The sequence below is a fragment of the Pelophylax lessonae genome (genome assembly GCF_965119305.1).
Source record: "Pelophylax lessonae genome assembly, chromosome: 4".
NCBI classification, from domain to species: Eukaryota; Metazoa; Chordata; class Amphibia; order Anura; family Ranidae; genus Pelophylax; species Pelophylax lessonae.
In genome coordinates this window covers 587,694,803-587,714,724 of record NC_138771.1, presented here as the reverse complement: position 1 = coordinate 587,714,724, position 19,922 = coordinate 587,694,803, and the positions used below count along the sequence as shown (strand labels likewise).

Genomic DNA, 19,922 nt, shown 5'->3' with positions numbered 1-19,922 from the left:
TATTTTTGTATGTGGTGACAATACAGGGATTGGCTGCTGTATCCAGTTTTACGATTATTTTATTTAGTATTTTTTATACTTTCTACTACTTACACTTGGTAGCGCATTGGTATCTTTCTTTAAAAAGACTGGAATCAAGCAGTTGATGGGCAGCAACTTTCAGAGTTCAGGTGACCTATGACTTTTGACACTCAAGTGAAGGGTCCTTTCACACGGGCGGTCCGGTCCGTATGTCCATTTTTCATCCCATTTTTTTGCGGATGAAAAACAGACATAATGCATGTCAATGGGATTGCGGATGTCAGCGGATGACCATCCGCTGACATCCGATTTGCATCCTTTCCTATCAGTTCCTTTTTTTGGAACGGAAGAGAACCTTATTTTTCTTTTTCTTCCGTTTAAAAAAACAGAACGGATGCAAAAACGGATGTGAGCGGTGTCATCCGCTGACATCCGTAATCCCATTGACATACATTATCTCCGTTTATCGTCCGCAAATGGATGGGATGATAAATGGACATACGGACCGGATGACACAAGTGTCATCCATGTCCGTAAAAAAAAAAAAAAAAAAATGCCAGAGCGGATCAAAAAAAGGCCCGCTCCGTGTGAAAGAACCCTAAGACAAAGTAAGTAAAGCTAACCATGGGGAAAAATGCAAATCTCACATACAAAAGAGAAGTCGTAGATAAAAAAAAAAAAATGCTAATAAGTCACACGCATAGACATACTCATCTATTACTTCCAGAGTCATGTTCACCAGATTTCTTGAAAAGTTATTTTCTGACCATGTGCAGTTAAGCATTTTCTGTCCATATGGAGAAAAGCAGGACAGAGTGTCTAGTAATTTGGCACCTAGGTGGAAACAAGCATAAAGAACCTAAATGATAGTTATAACTAGCCCAGAGAAAACAATCAAATAAACTTGCACTGAACGATAGTTGCATAAGAAAATAGCAGTTCAATGTCCATATACAGTATACAACAAGTGATTGGTGAAACTTTTAAAGTGGATCTTCACTTTTTTCTGAGAGCAGGTACCTTTTTCTGACAGATACATGCACCCACTTCTGCATTTCTTGCTTAGGCAAAAATGATGGAAGTTTGGCCTCCTACCCTCCCCACCCGCAATCTCCTGGGACATGCTACATGCTACATGTCCCAGGAGGCTGCAGGACCAGTTTGAAAGTGCAACGCAATCTTCTGCATGTTCAGTGGGAAGCCGGCAGTGAAAAAGGAGAAAGTCACAGCCAACCCCTAAAGCCAAGATGGCAGCACCGGGGATCTGGAGACTGGTGAAGAACCAGCCTGGGTGAAGACAGTGCTAGGCTCATGGACCGGAGAGTATTTGTAGTTTCTGAATTTGAATTTTTTTTTAACGATAAGTGTGGTTTCTCTTTAGGTAAGCATATCATTAAAGACATGTAGAGGCTAATATTGCTGACCACTTCTTCTGAAAATGATATATGTGTGGCTGTGATGCTGATCGTTTTTATTCAGTACACCAGTCACTGACGAGTAAGGACTTCTGACTTTTCTGATCTGCATTGTTGTTGCAGGGTGATAACTTGGAAGGTATTGTTGCCAGTGGCTTAGCATAACAACCAAGCCTCCAACATTTTCAGAAGGAGAAATGGCACCCCCTTATGTTTTTCTCATGACAGGTTTACTATTAACAACTTCCGGACCACCTACCACATATATACTGTGGCAGGGCGGCCCAGGTACGCAAAATCACGCACATGTACGTGATTTTGTGCACAAGATGTTGAGGGCACGTGCACGCCACCGGAGCACGCCTCCCACTGTGATTGGACACAGCGGGAGACCAATCAGTGGGTTCAACAGCCACAATGGCCACCTGAACCCGCCCATCATTCTGTGGAATGACAGAACGGCTGTCTGGCTATGTAAACAAGGCAGACCGCGTTCTGTCACAGAGGAAGAGAGAGATCTTGTGTTTCAGCTAAGCTGAAACACAGATCTCGCTTTTCCTCTAGTGCATTCACTCCCCCCCCCCCCCCGCAGTTAGAAAGCATTCCCTAGGAGCACACTTAACCCCTTGATCACCCCATGGTGCTAACCCCTTCCCTGCCAGTGTCATTTATACAGCAACAGTGCATTTCTCTTTAGCACTGATCACTGTATTATTGTCATTGGTCCCCAAAAAGTGTCATTTAGTGTCATATTTATCCGCCGCAATGTCGCAGTCCCGCTAAAAATTGCTGATCGCCGCCATTACTAGTAAAAACAATAGAAAAAATAAAAAAAAGTTCATAAATGTATCCCATAGTTTGGTTATAGCATAAAAAAAAAATAAAAAAAAAAATCAGACAGGTGATCAAATACCACCAAAAGAAAGCTCTATTTGTGGAAAAAAACATAAATTTTATTTGGGTACAGCTTCGCACGACCACGCAATTGTCAGTTAAAGCAACGCAGTGCTGAATCGCAAAAAATGGCCTGGTCATTAAGGGGGTAAAACCTTCTAAAGCTAAAGTGCTTGAACTTGCCTCAGTTTCAGGTGTAACTAAATGTATGTATATATATAAGTGATCCTTAATTTTCAGGTATTAGGCGCCATGTGTGCCACTGGAGGCTCGCTCAAGCATCAGCGGGTCTGGCCGACTCGATGCACTGTCAGGCACGAACTAAGGAAAGCTGATCAACGGCTCTTCCTGTGTACTATGTGACCAGCTGTGATTGGACACAGCTGGTCACATGGTAGAGAGCCTACATCAGTAGGCTCTTTACCGAGATCGGAGATGCGGGGTGTCAGAGTGACACGCCGCATCACTGATCGCCGCTCTGCACACCCCCCCCCCCCCACGGGGGCGCGCAGAGCGCATTATCCTGACACAACCCCTCACATGGGCCCCTGACACAACCCCTCAATGAATGAATAGAAAAGTGAACAGTAAAAAATTTAAAAAAACTTACTCTAAAAAAAAAAAAAAAGTCCCACTATGTACATCCACCTGCAATCACGTCATTCAGCGATGTAGATCCACGTCAATCATGATGCCCAATGCCTCCCAACCCGCTGAAATGTCACCTGCTGACGCAAGTTTGTTCCTATTGCTGTACTCCCACCAAAGGACTTGTGTGGGGGATGACAGCTAATATTTACAAAGGAGCAGGGTCTTCCGGGTGACATGAGTGGCCATTTATGGACATGACCATATATGGTCAAAGATGTCACCCTGTAGACAACACCTTTTTGCATGTACCAGCTGTCATTCAGCAGGAGCGAAACTACGGGAGTTTTTTTTCTCTTTCAGTGGATCAGTGAGCATTTGGAATCATTATTTATGTGGATCTACATGGCTAAATGACTTAATTGATGACGGATGAACTCAATGGGACATTTTACTTTGGTTTATTAAAGGACTTGTCAAAAACTGTTTGTGTTTTTTTTTCTACTAAGTACCCCTTACTTTTGCAGATGGGGCTAGTGTCTTGGGGCCCCTTTATTGGTAAAGGGGGCTTCCAGATTCCAATTTGGCACCCTACCTGCAGACGAAAATCTAACCAGGGTTGTAGGGAACAGGCAACATGGGAACATGGTATGTCCCCCCACATGGGTGATTTAGACACAGTTTAATGAAAGACTGATGAATATTATCACAAAATATGGGCTGGGTGTGAAAATGATTTAACGCTTTTTTACATACAATACGTTTTTTGTTTGATAGACTCATTTGTTAGCCAAATTTTGGATGGCACACTGTTTCTAAGAATTCATTTTAAAATATGTTTCATTTCTTTTTTCTCTCCTTTCTTTCTCAAATTTCTCAAATTTCTCTCACTTTCTCTTTCTCTCGCTCCTGTTATAAACTCACACTGGATTTCTATCTGGATCTTTCAGTTTTGTTGATTATTCCTACCATGTTGTACAGTATATTTCCACCAGTTGGTTACCCCTAGCTTGCGCTATGTGTCCATTTGTATTTTCTTGGAGGTGTCGGAGCTGGGGGGGGGGGGGTTGGCGGCACTGGCCATGGGCGCAGTTTGATCCCAATAGGAGTGCCCGGGTTGTGGATGCCCTTCCTGCAGCCCTGTCATTGCAGGGATAAGGGCATATCTGTATACGATGGCTCTACTGGGGTGGCCACCACTGATGATGGGGTTCTCCTTCACCACACTATGTTTTTGACACTGTACCAGGTTGATATAGAAAGGTCCTCTTTGGGGCTCCTTGACTTCCTCCTGAAACTGTTTCTTGATAATTGTCTTTTGTATTCATGTTGTAAGTTCCTTACGGTTGGTATGTTCTGTTTTTTTCTTTTGAAAACTTTAATAAAAATCTATTGAATCATAAAATATGTTATATTGTTGAACATTTGTGTATAGCACATAAGGGAGAGATAATATTATATATTCAGTAAAACCTTGGATTGCGAGCATAATTCGTTCCAAAAACAGGCTTGCAATCCAAAGCACTCTTATATCAAAGCCAATTTCCCCATAGGAAATAATGGAAACTCTGATGATTTGTTCCACAACCATTTATTCATAGGTCCTTCAGTTTATAGTCAATATAAAAAGATTATAGCAATGTGATAGGTTGTGTAACCATAAAATGTCCATCCACAAATGGCAGCCTCCACAAGGGGATTAGAAGCAAAATCCAGCAGGAGCTACAGAGTATAAAAGAGAAAAGAGGCGCCTCTAAGTGTAGCAATATGGCTACATTTAATGAAGGTACAACATTTAGCAACTCATATGGTTAATGACTAAAACAGGCACATCTAAGTATGTAGGCATCAGGGGTAAAGCTTACACTTACCAGACTTTTAAAAACTTGTGAAGCCCCCTTTATCTCGAACACCGTAACCAATCTCAACCTCCAGTGTGAAATGGAAAAGATAATAGCTAGGAAAAATATGCGACTTGACAAATGTAAGAATATGTGGTCAACCTGGTTACACCACACCAAGTGCACTTTGCAAACTGAATGAGATACTAGTGAGATATCTGTTTGTTTACCTCTTGTTTACTTGCTGTCATACAATGTTCATATCCTAAGGCCCCGTTCACATAGCAGCGATGCTACTTCCCGGGGCGACCTCCGAGGTCGCGGCGCGCTGCTCGCCCCGCGACCTCGGAGCGGCCGGCACGGACTTCATAACATTGAAGTCTATGACGTTCGCTCCGGGTCGCCCCAAAGAAGCTCCGGACCCTTTTTCTAAGTCGGAGCGACTTGTGTCGCTCCTATTAGAACGGGTCCGCAGCTTCCCTATGGAAGGCGACCTACGGCGACCTGTGAGGCGACCAGGTCGCCTCACAGGTTGCCCCAGTGTGAACGGGGACTAAAGACTTTGGTGCTCCCTTCCTCCTTTCCTTCCTTACTCCCCCCTTCCTGCCATCCCTCCTTCGCCCCCCCCCCCCTCCACCCCTCCTTCCGTTCCTTTTCCTTTGCCCTTACTCCACTAGACCCAGCCTGGCATTTATGTGTTATAAAATGTGCTGAATAGAACTTACAATCTGCATCTATTTGAACATAAGAATGTGATGATGTCTGGTTGGAAAAACTGTATGTATCTTTCAATGAATCTACTTTGTATGTTATTTGAAAAATTCAATAAAGACTATTTGAAAATAAAAAAAAAAGCTGTTCACATAGACCGTCCTCCGCACCACCGGCTCTCACCGCTGTCAGTCTGCAATCGTGACCGGGAAGACTACCCTGCAGTAGAGCGATCTGAAGGCAAGGCTTGAATCGCTCGTGGAGCGCAGTGTGGAAGGGATGACAGCGATGGCGCTGCAGAGGATGGTCTATGTGTACAGCTTTACTCCGGATGACTGCATACTTAGATGTGCCCATTTTAATCATCGACCATGTGAGTTGTTAAATGTTGTACCTTCATTAAATGCAACCATATTGTTACATTTAGCGGCATCTCTCTTTTTTATACTCAGTTGTGACAGGACGCTACTTGTATATCAAGACATCCCTGGTTTATCAAGTCAAACTTTATAAAAAAAATTTGCTTGTCTTGCAAAACACTCGCAGACCAAGTTACTCTCAACCCAAGGTTTTATTGTAGAGTCGGGTAGTTGTGTCCACCGCTGCACTGTTTGAAATTGTAATTTCCCAGTCCCCCATGCTATTTGTTTTTCAATCCCTTGCCTATTAGCCTAGAAAATGGCCATTACTATTTTTAAGATTTGGCTCCCATTGACTTCATTAGGATTTGGATTTGATACCGAAACTAGTCATGTTCACCCAACCCTGCTCGAAACAAACCCAGGTATGTTCTCCTTAGCTCTAGTCATTAGGACCATTGATCCCACAAGGAAATTTCAACTTGGACATTTTGATGTAATTTGTAACCAGATATTTTTATCATTATGAAACTTTAATGTGACTTTTAAGAAATGTATTAGGAAACAGTCAAACCTTGGTTCTCTGAAACTGCAGCCAGCAAGCAAAAGGTTACGCAATATGTAACGATATTGTTCTTCCTCATTTCCAATGCACAGCAGTTTGCCTTCAGCATCACTCCTGAGAGCTGTGATAAGCAAAAACAAACGTGTGAAATATTCTTTCTAGGACTGACATATTCATTAGACTGAAAACGCTATTAGAATTGAACTCCAGACAAAAATAAAAGACACAAGTTGATGCAGCTCTGTGTTTATTAATACACCTTTAAATATGAATTTTACTTGGTATCAGTCAGGGGGACGGAGAAGCAGCACAAGTAGCCAATCATGTGTGCTCGCCGTGAAGCAGCATGATTATACTAGGAGAGAGAGGAGCAACAGAAAGATTAGCTCTACAGTCTGCTGCTTCTCCTTTAACCTGCCTAGCGGTATCCCCGAGCGTGACTCTGGGTGGATTTTCCACCGCTCGTCTGTCGGTATGATGACTTCCTGGTTCCGTTCCCTGCAGCAGCAATGCTGCATGGGAGCCGAAACTAGGGAGGGAAATTCAAACGTTGAACGTTGCACAAAACACAAACACATAACATTTATATTATATATATATATATATATACATATATATATATATACACACACACACACATATATATATATATATATATACACACATATATATATATACACGCACATATATATATATATATATATATATATATATATATATATATATATATATACACATAAAAAATATATAACGCATGAATTATAATCTAATCAATAATATAATTTTGTTATATAATATTATATATATATATATATATATATATATATATATATATATATATTATATAATAAAATTATATTATTGATTCGATTATAATTCATGCGTTTGTGTTTCAAATTTATCACATCTGGGATGTCTACTAGACTCTTGTTTTGGTCAGGTTTAAGTCAGTAATTACTAAGAATTGTAGGCCTATAATACATAACGCCAAATTTCCATGCAAAAAATTGTACCGCTTTTGGTACAGAATTCCTGACATAATCATAACGCCAGGGAGGTTAAAGGGTAACTCCACTTTTGTGGGGATAAAAATAGCAAATAAAGAAAAAAATAGTATAGCGTATACAATAGCAACACAAGTCATATTGTAATTGAATGTTATTTAAATGACCTTTCCTTTTCAATCTAAAGCCGCTGTAATTTTCTGAAAATGCAATGCAATATGGCTACCTGGAGCTATTCTATACACAGAATGTATACTGACCACACCCCAGAAACATAATTTCCTGCTTGTGTGATTGGCTCGCCAGTTCTCCCAGAAGTCTGCCTAAGATGTAGGCCAGATTTCAGGCATCCCCTGCAACAAAAATTTAATTTTTGGGGAGATACTCCCAAAGAGAAATCACGTCTAAAAGGTTGCAGGCCCAGCAGCTTTCTTCATTAGCCCTTCATGAGCCCTGCAGGTTCACAGCTGATTGATAATTAAAGCGGTAGTATCCCCGTACAAAAAACCCTGCAAGACAATGGCATAATGTGCTAGTATGCATTGCATACTAGCACATTATGAAATACTTACCTTAGAATGAAGCCCCCACACGGTCGCCCGGACACCGCTAAGGGGGCTGTCATGTTCCCTCAGCATCTCTTCCGGGTTCAGAGGCTCCAGCACTGTGAGTGGCCGGAGCCACGATGACGTCACTCCCGCGCATGCGGGCGGGAGTTCACTTTCCGGAAAGGAGCTCTGAAGGTCCTCCGAACCTTCAGATCGCATTACGCCGATGGTGTCAGCGGCTGCATGCAGGGTGAATATCTCCTAAACCGTGCATGTTTAGGAGATATTAATTTTACCTACAGGTAAGCCTTATTATAAAAGTTAAAAGCAGAGTATACTACCGCTTTAAGAAACCAGATGACCCCTGACATGGTGATCTGAAAGGTGGGGCAGATTATTGCACTGTAGTTATATCTGGATGACAGGAAGAAGCACTTGACAGGTGTCCCTTGTGTGTATATCAAAGCTTACTTTTCAGCAGCTATTAGACCCCTTTCACACACGGACTCCGTTTTTCTCAGCGGTGGATCAATCCGCCGATCCCCCCGCTGAGCAGGCGGATGACAGCTCCGTCTCTGCGCTGTGTGCGGAGACACAGCTGTCAGGTCCCCATTCTTCTCTATGGGGGAATCGGATGGGAACGGACCGTCTGTCCGTTCTCATCCGATCCGATCGATGCTGTCACTGCCGGCAACCTGTTGAACTCTTAGGCCCCTTTCACACAGGGAGTCCATTCAGATCCACTGAATGGACGCCCCATGCATCTCTATGGGGCATCGGATGTCAGCGGAGACATGTCGCTGACATCCGATCCGTCAAAACCGGAAGGATGGAAACCCTATTTTCCATCCGTCCGGTTTTGACGGATCGGATGTCAGCGACATGTCTCCGCTGACATCCGATGCCCCATAGAGATGCATGGGGCGTCCATTCAGTGGATCTGAATGGACTCCCTGTGTGAAAGGGGCCTAAGAGTTCAACAGGTTGCCGGCAGTGACAGCATGTTTGTGCCCTCCAGCCACAATGCCAAAACCTCATGCTCCAGGACTAAATGCCCAGAGTGCACGAGGCCTAACTGGTTCAAGAAAAGATAATAGCACTGCAAGTTTTCATCGGCAACGCTCAAGCAGGCCCTGACTACCCAAACATAACCCCTAAAACCAAGTAAATTGATTATACAAACTGGAGAATCACTAGGTCATAGCCAAATGCAACACTGCCTAGAAGTGTCACTTTGCGCTAATTTGCAGATGTCAAGGTCTTACCTTGCCTTCCTTTTGGCAGCCATCTTGGACATGTGCAGACTGCTATCTCTTATAAACTCTGTTTGCATCATCACTTGCCTGCTGCTTAGGCATCGCTCAGTGATGAGCTGCACACCTAACTATATATATCACCTGAATGAAGAATAATAGTAGCGCAAAAAGTCACTTATGATGTAACTCACAAATTGCATAAAATACAACCATAAAATAAGGGGTGTTTTAAAACACTTCAATATAGGATAAAAAGTCCTTTAAAGTCCATAGACCGTCCAGGATAGAGTGATGTTGTTAATGGATCACCTTTTTCAACCACCACCAAGTGTCACACAGTAGAAGTGGCAACTCACCAGATATAGTGGCTCAGGTGTTCTCACACAAGAGCACAAAAAGCAGGAATCAAAGGTATTAATGATGGGTGTCAGAAACAGCCTTGATCAATCCTTGCTGTATACACTAGATCCGATGTCCCTTCCACAAACTCCACTCAGTATAATGGCCACATGCAAGGTAAAATGACTACAATAGTGAAGTACTGTAAAACTCAACTTTATTATAAAAAGAGAATTGCACTCACATATGTAGGAAAAGATAAGGCTTCCATATAACAATCAACAGCGGTCAGGCAGGAATCCTCACACGAATAGCCTCCCGGGTTGACTCCACGCCAACCCCGATACTTCCGGGTGGGTCCTCTACCGTACCACGTGGTGTCGGATGCGTCGTCTGGTCACGCCCCGACGCGTTTCGTCATTTCCGACTTCAACTGGGGGCGTGACCAGACGTCGCCATCCTCCATCTATATACCTCCGCTGGAGCGCACCGCAACCAATCAGCATAGCGGTGAGCCGACCGGAAGAGAACCAGCGCTTCCGGAAGCGGAAGTAATCAGACACATCTGAAATTACGTATGTCCTCTGAAAATAAACAAAGGCCATGACACTGCAGAGAACTTTTAGCAGCGCCGGAAGTGCCCGGCTTGATAAGCAATGGGCCCACGGATGCTCAAATAAAAATGGAGCTAGCTGATGCCAATTGCCATATTTAAGGCAATATATTAAGGGTCTCCCCTATGCTGATATAGAGTCTGCAGGGCGCCCTCAGCCATGCATATAATTCAATGTCAACATATGTGCACATGACTCTAAAATCATAAAGGACATAGCTAAATTACATGAAATATACTAAAAATAAAATAGACATAAATAAAAATTACTACAAAGTCACACCCATATACATTGTAGTATGTCAACCATAAAATACAAAAGAAAATGTAAAAAGATGGTAAATTATTAGTATTATTCATCCACAACCAGATAATCTCATGGGGTCCTAAAACATAAGGAATAACCCCAAAGGTAGGCAGACTATAAGTATCACGAATTACTAATATAGCAATTCAAGTCCAACTCTATATTTAACCCCGTCGGGGCGAGGGCCTGGGTGAGAAAAATCCACTTAGTCTCACGTTTGGATAATTCTCTCACCCAATTGGCGCCCCGCCACGACGGGGTCACACGCTCTATGCCCCAAAAGTGAAGACTCCTAGGATCTCTCTGATGGAATTTACGAAAGTGTGCGGACACATTGTGTTCTCGCAAACCTTTCAAAATATTGGTGATATGTTCACCTATTCTCACCTTCAATGCCCTCTTAGTGCGACCTATATATATTAGGTTGCAGGGGCACATCAATCCATAGACCACATGTGTGGTATCACATGTGATCAAATTTTTTATTTTGAAAGTTTTAGCAATAGCCGAAACTGTGAAGGATTCTCTTCTCCTGAAATTGGTCGGTGTAAAGGAACAAGCCCTACACCTACCACAGGTGAAGGAACCCCTCATGTCCGGAAAGAAGGAGACGTTTGGGGGATCTAATACCTTCTTAACGACCTGATCTCCGAAATTCGGGGCTCGTCGATAAATGAACGATGGTTTGGCTGGAAGAACTGGACCTAGTGTTCTATCCATTTGTAAAATGGGCCAATGCTGTCTGAAGATCTCCTCTAGCTTTTTATAGTCATTGGAGAAATCCGACAGGAAGCTCCATTGTTTGGGATCATCGTTGGTATGCATAGATTTTATTGAGGGTCTGAGAGGTCTGGGAGCATTCTTGATTTTAATAATCTCCCTATCAAGACAAGATTCGTCATAACCCTTGGCGACGAATCTGTCCTTCAAGACCTCTGCCTGTTCCACATAGTCAGTCACAGAGGTACAGTTTCGCCTGACGCGGACAAATTGGCCTCTAGGAATATTCCTAAGCCAGTTAGGATGGTGTCCGCTCTGAATCGCCAAGTAACTGTTCCTGTCCGTGGTTTTGAAAAAAACTTTAGTTGTCAGTCTCTCACCTTCTGTTTTGATTACAACATCCAAAAAGTTGATTTCCTTCAAACTATGGTGGAAATCTAACTTTATGTTATTCCGATTGGAATTAAGATGTTCCATAAAGACAATCAGGCCATCTTCAGATCCCTGCCAGATAAAGACGATATCGTCTATAAAGCGCCTATATAGTAGTAGCTCCTGCCGATCTTGGTTGAACACAAACTTGTCCTCCCACTCCGCCATGAACAAGTTTGCTAGGCTAGGAGCAAACTTTGCGCCCATGGCTACACCTGTTTTCTGGCTAAAGAAATCACCCTGATGCCAAAAATAATTATGGCTCAGGCAGAAGTCCAGAGCCCTGCCAATGAACACTTTCTGTTCCCTGGGTACCCTACCCTACTCTACCCAGGGAACAGAAAGTGTTCATTGGCAGGGCTCTGGACTTCTGCCTGAGCCATAATTATTTTTGGCATCATGGTGATTTCTTTAGCCAGAAAACAGGTGTAGCCATGGGCGCAAAGTTTGCTCCTAGCCTAGCAAACTTGTTCATGGCGGAGTGGGAGGACAAGTTTGTGTTCAACCAAGATCGGCAGGAGCTACTACTATATAGGCGCTTTATAGACGATATCGTCTTTATCTGGCAGGGATCTGAAGATGGCCTGATTGTCTTTATGGAACATCTTAATTCCAATCGGAATAACATAAAGTTAGATTTCCACCATAGTTTGAAGGAAATCAACTTTTTGGATGTTGTAATCAAAAGAGAAGGTGAGAGACTGACAACTAAAGTTTTTTTCAAAACCACGGACAGGAACAGTTACTTGGCGATTCAGAGCGGACACCATCCTAACTGGCTTAGGAATATTCCTAGAGGCCAATTTGTCCGCGTCAGGCGAAACTGTACCTCTGTGACTGACTATGTGGAACAGGCAGAGGTCTTGAAGGACAGATTCGTCGCCAAGGGTTATGACGAATCTTGTCTCGATAGGGAGATTATTAAAATCAAGAATGCTCCCAGACCTCTCAGACCCTCAATAAAATCTATGCATACCAACGATGATCCCAAACAATGGAGCTTCCTGTCGGATTTCTCCAATGACTATAAAAAGCTAGAGGAGATCTTCAGACAGCATTGGCCCATTTTACAAATGGATAGAACACTAGGTCCAGTTCTTCCAGCCAAACCATCGTTCATTTATCGACGAGCCCCGAATTTCGGAGATCAGGTCGTTAAGAAGGTATTAGATCCCCCAAACGTCTCCTTCTTTCCGGACATGAGGGGTTCCTTCACCTGTGGTAGGTGTAGGGCTTGTTCCTTTACACCGACCAATTTCAGGAGAAGAGAATCCTTCACAGTTCCGGCTATTGCTAAAACTTTCAAAATAAAAAATTTGATCACATGTGATACCACACATGTGGTCTATGGATTGATGTGCCCCTGCAACCTAATATATATAGGTCGCACTAAGAGGGCATTGAAGGTGAGAATAGGTGAACATATCACCAATATTTTGAAAGGTTTGCGAGAACACAATGTGTCCGCACACTTTCGTAAATTCCATCAGAGAGATCCTAGGAGTCTTCACTTTTGGGGCATAGAGCGTGTGACCCCGTCGTGGCGGGGCACCAATTGGGTGAGAGAATTATCCAAACGTGAGACTAAGTGGATTTTTCTCACCCAGGCCCTCGCCCCGACGGGGTTAAATATAGAGTTGGACTTGAATTGCTATATTAGTAATTCGTGATACTTATAGTCTGCCTACCTTTGGGGTTATTCCTTATGTTTTAGGACCCCATGAGATTATCTGGTTGTGGATGAATAATACTAATAATTTACCATCTTTTTACATTTTCTTTTGTATTTTATGGTTGACATACTACAATGTATATGGGTGTGACTTTGTAGTAATTTTTATTTATGTCTATTTTATTTTTAGTATATTTCATGTAATTTAGCTATGTCCTTTATGATTTTAGAGTCATGTGCACATATGTTGACATTGAATTATATGCATGGCTGAGGGCGCCCTGCAGACTCTATATCAGCATAGGGGAGACCCTTAATATATTGCCTTAAATATGGCAATTGGCATCAGCTAGCTCCATTTTTATTTGAGCATCCGTGGGCCCGTTGCTTATCAAGCCGGGCTCTTCCGGCGCTGCTAAAAGTTCTCTGCAGTGTCATGGCCTTTGTTTATTTTCAGAGGACATACGTAATTTCAGATGTGTCTGATTACTTCCGCTTCCGGAAGCGCTGGTTCTCTTCCGGTCGGCTCACCGCTATGCTGATTGGTTGCGGTGCGCTCCAGCGGAGGTATATAGATGGAGGATGGCGACGTCTGGTCACGCCCCCAGTTGAAGTCGGAAATGACGAAACGCGTCGGGGCGTGACCAGACGACGCATCCGACACCACGTGGTACGGTAGAGGACCCACCCGGAAGTATCGGGGTTGGCGTGGAGTCAACCCGGGAGGCTATTCGTGTGAGGATTCCTGCCTGACCGCTGTTGATTGTTATATGGAAGCCTTATCTTTTCCTACATATGTGAGTGCAATTCTCTTTTTATAATAAAGTTGAGTTTTACAGTACTTCACTATTGTAGTCATTTTACCTTGCATGTGGCCATTATACTGAGTGGAGTTTGTGGAAGGGACATCGGATCTAGTGTATACAGCAAGGATTGATCAAGGCTGTTTCTGACACCCATCATTAATACCTTTGATTCCTGCTTTTTGTGCTCTTGTGTGAGAACACCTGAGCCACTATATCTGGTGAGTTGCCACTTCTACTGTGTGACACTTGGTGGTGGTTGAAAAAGGTGATCCATTAACAACATCACTCTATCCTGGACGGTCTATGGACTTTAAAGGACTTTTTATCCTATATTGAAGTGTTTTAAAACACCCCTTATTTTATGGTTGTATTTTATGCAATTTGTGAGTTACATCATAAGTGACTTTTTGCGCTACTATTATTCTTCATTCATGTTTTTCCAAGTTATACGATATTTGGTGAAGTAGCAGCAGTTTGTTTGTTTTTAGCAGTTAACCAGCTGACTCCTCCAGCAAGCGCAGAGATATCCTGCTTGACATACGTGTGTCCAGATATATATTTATATATATCACCTGATAGCTTGCAGTCCTTGCCCTTGTGTTTGTGCTCCAAGGTGCATCACTGCTAGCAGTCTTCTGTTCTCCGTGTTCCTCTGTGCATGACCTGGCTTGGCCGACAACTTTACTGGCTCTCGATCCCAGCTTGGATGACTACCCGCTTCTGGATTTGAGCCTGGCTGTTCCTGATTTCGCTCTTCACTCTTGCTGTGCGTTTATTGTTGCTGCCCTAATAAACTGCTTTATTTCACTTGCATCTTTGTGTGATCTGGTTTCCTGGCACCCTGACAGCAGATGCCTGCACATTAGGATCACACACATTTTTATTAGCAACGTTAGCAGAATTTGGTGCCTACAAAGTTTTGATAGATTCATAACTCTTTGTACATAACTCTTTGTACAAAACAGCAGCTTATTATCTATTCACTCATCTTTTTACTCTTATCTCCCAGCCTCTTACTCTAACGTGGAGCCCGGCCCCTGTCTCAGTTGTTAAGCTGGTTATACACTGAGTTTTTTCGTTCACTCAGCAGGTTGAACAGAAAACTTGCAGATTCCCACATCCACACAAATGATGTGGATGCAAGGATCTCCCCACTGTGCTATTGTATTCTGACAGCGGGGACTCCCCCCATCAGAATGTACAGTAATCCCCCGCTCCATCACGGTTCAGTTTTTGCGGTCCTGGTAATTCGCGTTTTTTTTTGTAATGTTATTTTACTATATAAATCATTAAAAATGAAATATTTTTGTGTTTTTTACAGCTCTTGCTCTGTCTCTCAGTATCTTTTATGTGTTTAAATTAGTTTCTATTGTTTTAAAAGTGTGTTAAAAGACCTTAAAATGCTTTTACATGTACAGTGACAGTAAAAAAACATGCCTACAATGCATTTTAATAGGGTTTTTCTATTTCGCGGAATTTCACATTTGACAGAAGCCAGGATAATGACTGGCTCCTGTTGAACAGAGAGGGCTACAAATGGATTGAAATTCAGCCGCTTCCTGCTGAGCCGTTCACTTAACCCACTTTGAAGTGGTGCATCTGTACAATGTAATCAACTTACTGCATAAAAAAAAAATACATTTACAAAGAAAAAAAAAAAACAGTTTAAATTGCCAGCTGAAGCCTCGCTCCTCTCCCTCTCCTCTCAGCAGCGCAGGTTTTCTATCAGAATAGCGCTACCTATCAGATTCTGCAACCGGAAGTGACGTTCGGACGAGAACAACTTACTGCGCATGCGCCATGTGTTCCAACATGGCTGCTATGCATTCTTATATAGGTTTCCTAATGTGACAGAACGCGAAGCAGCGGTGAACATCTTCTTACACCCACGCAAGTCTTGAATTTTTTTATTTATTTTAGCAGTAAACTCACCTTATAGACTGAATAACAGTATTACATTTCTATTATTATTGTAATATAGTAAATATAGTGAGGAACCTGCAGGTAGAAGGTGGCAGCGGCCATCTTGGTATACCCCGCACAGCGGCAAACTGATTATATAGTGAAATCGTTTATTTCACTCGGTTGCGGTGAAATAGTTTATTTCAGTATATGAGATGAGTTTACTGCTAAAATAAATGTAAAATTCAAGACTTGCGTCGGTGTAAGACGATGTCTGCCGCTGCTTCATGATCTGTCACAATAGGAAACCTATTGGAATGCATAGCGGCCATGTTGGAACGCATGGCGCATGCGCACTAAGTTGTTCTCGTCTGAACGTCACTTCCGGTTGCAGAATCCGATAGGTAGCACTATTCTGATAGAACACTAGCATCACTAGTGTGGGCATCCGGCTTTGACAGCTTGCGGCTTCACAGCCGGGTGCGCACTGTGGATGCGTGAGTCGCGCTGTGTGTCCTGAGTAGCCGGGCAATCTTCTGGGATCTCTGATGTGTCCCAGAAGATTGCAGGGAGGGAGGGGGAGAGGAGAACTTCTGCTTTGGGCACCGGGGCACTCAGAGTGGAAGTGGGAGCAGGTACCTGTCAAGATGTGGCCTGTCAGGGGGTCAGGAGTACTTAAACTTTTGGGTGGAACTCCGCTTTAATGACAACTTCCAGCTTACTTCTGTTTGTAAACCAAGTGGCAGGGAATTCCCTTCATCTATATCAGATCCATATTTTAGATGAGGACTGCTACAGATGTTAATAGGGGCCCCCTCAAAAAGCAAAATAAAAAAAGCAGGAGGTCCCTCCAAAATCCATACAAGATCCATATCTTGTGGGATGTCATTACCCAGATAGGGCTTTGTGGCTTTATTTGGTGATATCAGTGATATTCCTGCCCCTTTGTTAACTTGGCTGTGGATTCCCAGCCAATAATTGAAATGGGGCCGGTGTTGTCACTCACTGCTTCTTTAACAACCTATGAGAGGAAGGTGTCATGTATTCTAGCAGTAGAAAGATATTTACTATACACTGTATTCATACTTGCCAACTGTCTAAATGCATACCGATTTGCAGGGACAGTCCTGGCAAATAGGAGCCTGTCCTGGGTAATTTACATTGTCCCGGCAAGTGTCCATTAATCGGGCTGCCCGTAAATGCCCGCTACAGGCAGCCGGTGCCCGTAAAAAAAAAAATGGTTGCGGGCCGACATCGTAATGGAGCATGCGCCGTTCCGACGCCTGCCAGCTCGTACAGGCTGGGCCGGGCTGGCGCATGCGCAGTTACGCAATGGCGCCATTAAAACCTAATTATACCAGATAGTATAATTAGGTTTTATTATACTTATTTACACCTTGCACTTTATTTATATTTCCATATTACATTTTTTGTATGGTCACATCTGAGCACATTTGACACTTTAGAATTGCAGGGAATTGTGATGAGAATTTTAAACTTTAGGCAGAAGTAGTGCAGCTGAATGGGAGAATTATTCCAACTCTACGACTTTGGCCTTAAGTTTGAAATTCCCCTTTTCAATTTCCTGTAATTCTCTCTTTATTGAGTAGACCCTATAATCTGATAATAAGTAGGCGGAGATTAATTATGTGGAGTGGGCGGAGCTTCAGGGAAGTGGGTGTTGTAAGAAATAGATAGCTGTGCTGCAAAGTGTCCCTGCAATTTTTTTTCAAATCTTTGCAACTATATGTATTATGTTGAGATTACGCTAAACAAACAAAAAGTGCAGCATTCGAACTAGCATCCCTAGCGCTAAGTGAGGCTGGACATAGATGGGCTGATCCCTCCTGGAGCTAGTTTAGTACCCATTATAGCTCTGAAATCTGTAACTACATACAAGTTATAAAAAAATCAAGATAGAAAAGATCAAGATAGAAAATCTTTCTGTATCATAGCAAGCACCTGCAACTTCCTAAGCTGCTCATAATTCCCCTAAAGGCCTCATTCACAATGGATCATTGCAGTAATGCACATTCAAGGAACAGTATTTGTGCATTTGATATAGCATTGGCTGCCAACGCAACACAATGCACATAAAACTGGACAAGCACACTCTTTTTTTAGGCAGCACATTTTACATCTGTGTGTGTGGTGGTGCACTACAAGCACTAGTGTGAACGGGTCTTTAACCAATTAAGACCGAAAGGATTTTCCCCCTTAATGACCAGGCCCTATTTTGCGATTCGGCACTGTGTTAGTTTAACGGACAATTGCGTGGTCGTACGATGCTGTACCCAAATAAACAAAAAAAGAGCGACAATTTTGATAAAAAAAATATTTTTCACATTCTGCTATATGACATTCCCAAAAAAAAAAAATTAAAAATCAAAATTTAACATTTTAGGCCAATTTGTTTTCTGCTACATATTTTTGGTTAAAAAAAAAAATCGCAATAAGTGTATTTTGATTGGTTTGCGCAAAAGTTATTGCGTCTACTAACTACGGGAAAGATTTATATCACTTTTAATGTTTTTTTTTTTTTACAAGCAATGTCGGCGATCTGCGATTTTTTGCGGGATTGCGACATTGCGGCAGACAGAACGGACCCCTGGCTGACATTTTTTAAACTTTTGGGGGTACCAGTGACATTACTACAGTAATCAGTGCTAAAGATATGCACTGTTACTGTACTAATGACACTGGCAGGGAAGGGGTTAACAGTAAAGGTGATCAAGGGGTTAAATGTGACCCTAGGGGAGTGATTCTAACTGTATGGGGGTTGGACTTGTGAAATGATCACAGAGACATGCGATCCTTTATAGCAGGATCACATTAGCTCTGTGATCATCCCAGGGAGAAGGATGGTCGGCTGTGTTTACAACAGCCGACCGCCCTTCTCTCTCAGCGGGGAGCGATCGTGGGTGTCGCCCCCTAGCTCCTTCCAGGCGATCGATGTATGCCTACGTTGCTTTGCCTGTACGAGCCAGCTTGCCGCTGTAAATATAATGTACCTGGTCGGCAACTGGTTAAAGTGGAGCTAAAGTCATTTTGTTTTTTACCTTAACTACTTGCCGCCTGCCCACCATCAAACGAGGGCGCGCAGTGCGGCGATCGCAGCCGCGCCATGTTCCTCGGGCTCGGTGCGACCCCGATCTTTTTAAAGAGCCAATGACGTGGCTCTTTACCCATGTGATCGGCTGTGTCCATGCAGAAGTGCCGTTTATTGGCGCTCCTCGCCTCACACTGTCAGAGTGTGTGGCAAGGAGAGCCTATAAGCGGCTCCTCCTCAAAGGGGAGTCCAGGACAAGTAATCAGGGCACTGATTACAGTAAAGCAAAAACAGTGCACATCAGTGACACCAATCAATGCCCATCAGTGACACCAATCAGTGCCCATTAGTGACCCCAATCAGTGCCCATCAGTGATCCCAATCAATGCCCACCAGTGACCTCAATTAGTGCTCATTAGTGATGCCAGTCAGTGCCCATTAGTGCCTGCTCAGCTATGCTGCCCATCAGTGCTCCTTCTCAAAGGGGAGTCCAGGACAAGTAATCAGGGCACTGATTATCAGTGCCCTGATTACAGTAAAGCAAAAACAGTGCACATCAGTGACACCAATCAATGCCTATCAGTGCCACCTATCAGTGACCATCAGTGCCGCATATCAGTGGCAACTATCAGTGCCCATCTGTGTGGCATATTAGTGCCTCCTCTACAGTGCCACCTAATCAGTGGCACCTCTTTAGTGCCCATCAGCGCACAACAATGAAGGAGAAAAATTACTTATTTACACAATTTACTGACAAAAACTAAGAAAAACTTTTTTTCTCAAAACATTTTTTTGTAAAAAATAAAAAACCCAGCAGTGATTAAATACCACCAAAAGAAAGCTCTTTTTGTGTGGAAAAAAAAAAATGATAAAAAATTTA

At 42.9% G+C, this 19,922-nt stretch overlaps 1 protein-coding gene across 1 annotated transcript in view; it reads right to left on the bottom strand.

The window, feature by feature from the left end:
- LOC309552808 (interleukin-3 receptor class 2 subunit beta-like) overlaps positions 1 to 19,922 on the bottom strand; it is a 143,797-nt gene that overhangs the window by 69,292 nt on the left and 54,583 nt on the right. The window contains exons 2-3 of the mRNA XM_082253721.1: positions 6,404 to 6,515; positions 732 to 855 (exon numbers count right to left, since the gene is read on the bottom strand). Coding sequence (XP_082109847.1) covers positions 732 to 855; positions 6,404 to 6,503 — 224 coding nt within the window. The 5' untranslated portion in view covers positions 6,504 to 6,515. The remainder of the gene's footprint in view (positions 1 to 731; positions 856 to 6,403; positions 6,516 to 19,922) is intronic.